The sequence below is a fragment of the Coregonus clupeaformis genome, chromosome 15 (genome assembly GCF_020615455.1).
Source record: "Coregonus clupeaformis isolate EN_2021a chromosome 15, ASM2061545v1, whole genome shotgun sequence".
Classification (NCBI taxonomy): Eukaryota; Metazoa; Chordata; class Actinopteri; order Salmoniformes; family Salmonidae; genus Coregonus; species Coregonus clupeaformis.
This window is the reverse complement of record NC_059206.1, coordinates 13,202,928-13,209,147: the sequence shown is the minus strand read 5'-3', so window position 1 is coordinate 13,209,147 and position 6,220 is coordinate 13,202,928. Positions and strand designations below refer to the sequence as shown.

Below are 6,220 nucleotides of genomic sequence, written 5' to 3'. Positions count from 1 at the left end.
CGCTCAACAGTTCCCTGTGTGTATCAAGAATGGTCCACCATCCAAAGGACATCCAGCCAACTGTGGGAAGCAATGGAGTCACCCTGGGCCAGGGAACCTGTCCCATAGTGTGTTTGATTCTGTTGATTGGGTCTGTTGATTGGGTCTGTTGATTGGGTCTGTTGATTGGGTGGTATTTTATTTATTTATTATCATGATTATTATTTATGATTGGGTTATCTTCTGTTTACAACCTGGAAGTGAGCTTAACAGTCTCTTCCCAGTCACAGCAACACAGTGTTCTATCCCTCCACCATTTCCTGCCAGACCCTGTCGTATATTCAGACAAAATGTCAGACTTTGTGCTGATGGAAACTTGGAGCTGCTTCCTGATTCAGTTGCTGTGCAGAAATAGTTACGATCAGAACTAACTTCCTCTTCTCAGTGATCGACAATGGCTCCTGTTCCTTTGCTGCTGCTGGCCACTCTGGAGGAGTTGGTTGAAGCAGAGTTGAAGATATTTAAATGGCACCTGACCCAGGACCTGCTGAAAGGCTTTCCTCATATTCCAGTAAGCCAGTTGGAGAAAGCTGACAGACTGGACACTGTGAATAAGATGGTGGAGACCTACGGTCCTGAGGGAACTGTGAAGATCTCACTGGAGATCCTGAGGAAGATGAGCCAGAACCAACTGGCTGAAATGCTAAAGAACGAGTACGATGAGGGTGAGACAACAGAACCAGCAGGTTAGTGGACTATAAAACAACATAAAGCAAATAAGAGAACACTGATTTTGCGTAGCAGGCAGAAATATTGTAATCATAGCAGGCAGAAATATTGTATACATAGCAGGCAGAAATATTGTAATCATAGCAGGCAGAAATATTGTAATCATAGCAGGCAGAAATATTGTATACATAGCAGGCAGAAATATTGTATACACAGCAGGCAGAAATATTGTATACACAGCAGGCAGAAATATTGTATACACAGCAGGCAGAAATATTGTATACATAGCAGGTAACATAAAGGAGGAACTAGCAAGAGGACAATAAAACAAAACAGTATATATTTTTTGCCCAGAGTGCTCCTTTGGTTCTAGAAGTCAAAGGTAAGCTCAATGAATCACGAAAACACCCGTTGGACCAAATCTGGCACATTGATGTTGTAAACAGTTTTTGGGGGGAGCTTAGAAGTCCAGATAATACATTTATTAAAACGTTATGAGAAAGACGTAATATTTTGGTTATCTGGTCAGAAAAACTGATAATTGTCTGGTTTCTAAAAAGCATTTAGCAAAACTTTTTACAACCTGACCAAAAGTCATCATGATGACGTCATTGCAGCCAGTTTAATCTGCTGGACAGGCTCTAATAATTGCACTCTGATCCAATCAGACACATTTACATTTAGAACATTTAGCAGACGCTCTTATCCAGAGCGACTTACAGATTGGTGCATTCAACTTATGATAGCCAGTGGGACAACCACTTTTTTCTTCTTTTTTTTGTTTTTTAAATTGTGTATATTTTTATTTGGGGGGGTAGAAGGATTACTTTATACTATTCCAGGTATTCCTTAAAGAGGTAGGGTTTCAAGTGTCTCCGGAAGGTGGTCAATGACTCCGCTGTCCATCGTGGGGGAGCTCGTTCCACCATTGGGGTGCCAAAGCAGCGAATAGCTTTGACTGGGCTGAGCGGGAACTGTGCTTCCGTAGAGGTAGTGGGGCTAGCAGGCCAGAGGTGGATGAACGTAGTGCCCTCGTTTGGGTGTAGGGTCTGATCAGAGCCTGAAGGTAAGGAGGTGCCGTTCCCCTCACAGCTCCGTAGGCAAGCACCATGGTCTTGTAGTAGATGCGAGCCTCAACTGGAAGCCAGTGGAGTGTGCGGAGGAGCGGGGTGACATGAGATAACTTGGGAAGGTTGAACACCAGACAGGCTGCAGCGTTCTGGATAAGTTGTAGGGGTTTAATGGCACAGGCAGGGAGCCCAGCCAACAGCGAGTTGCAATAATCCAGATGGGAGATGACAAGTGCCTGGATTAGGACCTGTGCCGCTTTCTGTGTAAGGTAGGGTCGTACTCTGCGAAAGTTGTAGAGCATGAACCTGCAGGATCGGGTCACCGCTTTGATGTTAGCGGAGAACGACAGGGTGTTGTCCAGGGTCACGCCAAGGTTCTTTGCACTCTGGGAGGAGGACACAATGGAGTTGTCAACCGTGATGGCGAGATCATGGAGCGGGCAGTCCTTCCCCGGGAGGAAGAGCAGCTCCGTCTTGCCGAGGTTCAGCTTGAGGTGGTGATCGGACATCCACACTGATATGTCTGCCAGACATGCAGAGATGTGATTCGCCACCTGGTTATCAGAAGGGGGAAAGGAGAAAATTAATTGTGTGTCGTCTGCGTAGCAATGATAGGAGAGACCATGTGAGGATATGACAGAGCCAAGTGACTTGGTGTATAGAGAGAATAGGAGAGGGCCTAGAACTGAGCCCTGGGTGGTGAGAGCACGTGGTGCGGAGACAGATTCTCGCCACGCCACCTGGTAGGAGCAACCTGTCAGGTAGGACGCAATCCAAGAGTGAGCAGCGCCGGAGATGCCCAACTCGGAGAGGGTGGAGAGGAAGATCTGATGGTTCACAGTATCAAAGGCAGCGGATAGGTCTAGAAGGATAAGATCAGAGGAGAGAGAGTTAGCTTTAGCAGTGCGGAGAGCCTCCGTGACACAGAGAAGAGCAGTCTCAGTTGAATGACCAGTCTTGAAACCTGACTGGTTTGGATCACGAAGGTCATTCTGAGAGAGATAGCAGGAGAGTTGCCTAGAGATGGCACGCTCGAGAGTTTTGGAGAGAAAAGAAAGAAGGGATACTGGTCAGTAGTTGTTGACATCGGAGGGATCGAGTATAGGTTTTTTGAGGAGGGGTGCAACTCTCGCTCTCTTGAAGACGGAAGGGACATGGTTAGCGGTCAAGGATGAGTTGATGAGCGAGGTGAGGTAAGGGAGAAGGTCTCCGGAAATGGTCTGGAGAAGAGAGGAGGGGATAGGGTCAAGCAGGCAGGTTGTTGGGCGGCCGGCCATCACAAGTTGCAAGATTTTATCTGGAGAGAGAGGAGAGAAAGAAGTCAAAGCATAGGGTAGGGCAGTGTGAGCAGGACCAGCAGTGTCATTTGACTTAATAAATGAGGATCGGATGTCGTCAACCTTCTTTTCAAAATGGTTGACGAAGTCATCCACAGAGAGGGAGGAGGGAGGGGGAGGAGGAGGAGGATTCAGCAGGGAGGAGAAGGTGGCAAAGAGCTTCCTAGGGTTAGAGGTAAAGGCTTGAAAATTAAAGTGGTAGAAAGTGGCTTTGGCAGCGGAAACAGAGGAAGAGAATGTAGAGAGGAGGGAGTGAAAAGATGACAGGTCTGCTGGGAGTCTAGTTTTCCTCCATTTCCGCTCGGCTGCCCGGAGCCCTCTTCTGTGAGCTCGCAATGAGTCGTCAAGCCACGGAGCAGGAGGGGAGGACCGAGCCGGCCGGGAGGATAGGGGACATAGAGAGTCAAAAGATGCAGAAAGGGAGGAGAGGAGGGTTGAGGAGGTAGAATCAGGAGATCGGAGGGAGAAGGATTTAGCAGAGGGAAGAGATGATAGGATGGAAGAGGAGAGAGTAGCGGGAGAGAGAGAGCGAAGGTTGCGACGGCACATTACCATCTGAGTAGGGGCAGAGTGAGTAGTGTTGGAGGAGAGCGAGAGAGAAAAGGATACAAAGTAGTGGTCGGAGACTTGGAGGGGAGTTGCAGTGAGATTAGTAGAAGAACAGCATCTAGTAAAGATGAGGTCAAGCGTATTGCCTGCCTTGTGAGTAGGGGGGACGGTGAGAGGGTGAGGTCAAAAGAGGAAAGGAGTGGAAAGAAGGAGGCAGAGAGAAATGAGTCAAAGGCAGACGTAGGGAGGTTAAAGTCACCCAGAACTGTGAGGGGTGAGCCATCCTCAGGAAAGGAACTTATCAAGGCGTCAAGCTCATTGATGAACTCTCCAAGGGAACCTGGAGGGCGATAAATGACAAGGATGTTAAGCTTGAATGGTCTAGTGACTGTGACAGCATGGAATTCAAATGAGGAGATAGACAGATGGGTCAGGGGGAAAAGAGAGAATGTCCACATGGGAGAGATTAGGATTCCTGTGCCACTGCCGCGCTGACCAGATGCTCTCGGGGTATGCGAGAACACATGGTCAGACGAGGAAAGAGCAGTAGGAGTAGCAGTGTTTTCTGTGGTAATCCATGTTTCCGTCAGTGCCAAGAAGTCGAGGGACTGGAGGGTAGCATAGGCTGAGATGAACTCTGCCTTGTTGGCCGCAGAACGGCAGTTCCAGAGGCTCCCAGAGACCTGGAACTAACTCTCCCAACTTCCACTTTAGAAATTATGATTGTTGTAAACTACAGCGGTTCAATGTTTTCTAGGAATAGACTCTAACTTAGTTTATTCAGCTAGCTAACTTGGTACAGTATTCTTCAGTGAAAACCGTCCAGGGCACCGAATCCTATGACGCCATAGCCAACTAGCATGCCAGCCTCCAATAACACGGTTTAGCACCAATAATCGGTTAAAACAAACCACAAGTGTGTTAGCACGCCAAGCAGATCATTTGTGTCCGTGTCTAACGTTGTGAAAAGTTTTGGGTTAGTTCTTACAGTTTGAGTGAGTACGTCGTCAACTTATTCAGCCAGTTAGTTAGCTAGAATAGTTAGCATACTAGCTAGCCATTGCTCTCTGCCAACGAACCAACCCCTCCTCCCACGGCACAAACACACAGAGAGAGCCAAGCTAACGTTAACTAGTCACCCATGTCCCGAATTCCCTTGAATGACTCTGGTTACCACTATGTAAAAACAAAACACAAATAAATGTAAGACACAAACACATACAGTTATCATGACCGTAATAAACGTAATCTTTTGTTTTTCCTTGCAGTCGAAGACAAACTAAAATGCTATCTCAAGAAGAAGTACGGCTGTATATATGAGGGGACGTCAAAGGAAGGTGATTTTATCTATTTAAATCAGATCTTCACTGAGCTCCATGTGTTCGAGGGGGCCTGGGGAGGGGTCAGAGATGAGCATGAGGTCATACATCAGAACATCAGAACACCAGCCACAGGAGAGACCACTGTTGAAGTCAGAAACATTTTCAAACAACGGTCTGATCAAAAGAAGGCAATCAGAACAGTGCTTACGCAGGGCATTGCCGGCGTAGGAAAGACTGTCTCTGTTCAGAAGTTTATTCTAGACTGGGCAGAAGAAAAGGAGAATCAGGACATTGATTTCATCTTTCCACTTCCTTTTCGCCAAATCAACTCTAATATAAGGGAAGACGACTGCAGTCTGATTGAACTGCTTCATCAATTCTTCCCTGACATGGAACCAATCAAGAGTCTAAGGAACAAGTCTAAAGTTCTGTTCATATTTGATGGTTTGGACGAGTGTCGACTCCCTCTGGACTTCAACAATAAGGTTCTGACAGATGAAACAAAGCCAGCCTCTCTGGACAAATTGATCACAAACCTGATCACAGGTGAGCTCCTCCCTTCTGCTCTCATCTGGATAACCTCCCGGCCTGCAGCAGCCAATAAGATCCCTCGAAAACACATCCACCAGTGGACAGAGGTACGAGGGTTCAATGATCCACAGAAGGATGAGTACTTCAGGAAAAAAATCACTGATGACAACCTGGCCAGCAGAATTATCACACACATGAAGTCATCAAGGAGCCTACACATAATTTGCCACATACCAGTCTTCTGTTGGATATCAGCCAGTGTTCTAGAGAAACTGTTGGGTGAAGCAGAGAGAAGAAAGATACCCAAGACTCTGACTGAGATGAACATACATTTCTTGATCTTTCAGATAGACAGAATGAGAGAAGCAGAAAATTCCCCAGGCAGTGACACCATAGTTCTTAAACTTGGAGAGCTTGCATTCCATCAGCTGGAGAAGGGACATCTGATCTTCTACAAGGAAGACCTGAGAGAGTGTGGCATTGATGTCACAGAAGCATCAGTGTATTCAGGTTTATGCACTGAGATCTTTAAGATGGAGGGAAGGACGTGTCAGAAAACTATGTTCAGCTTTGTGCATCTGAGCATCCAGGAGTTTCTTGCTGCTGTATACGTGTTTTTCACATTCATAAACCGCAATGAGAACCCACTGGTCAAACAGAACTCCTTTGTCAAACTTTTGAAACGGTGGAAACACCAACCTAT

The 6,220-nt window shown here is 46.7% G+C and overlaps 1 protein-coding gene across 1 annotated transcript in view; it reads left to right on the top strand.

The window, feature by feature from the left end:
• The first annotated feature begins 353 nt into the window (after positions 1-353).
• Positions 354-6,220, top strand: part of LOC121583102 (NACHT, LRR and PYD domains-containing protein 3-like) — a 41,664-nt gene continuing 35,797 nt past the window's right edge. The window contains 2 exon segments of the mRNA XM_045225371.1: positions 354-725; positions 4,933-6,202. Of these exon segments, the coding sequence (XP_045081306.1) occupies positions 434-725; positions 4,933-6,202 (1,562 nt within the window). The 5' untranslated portion in view covers positions 354-433.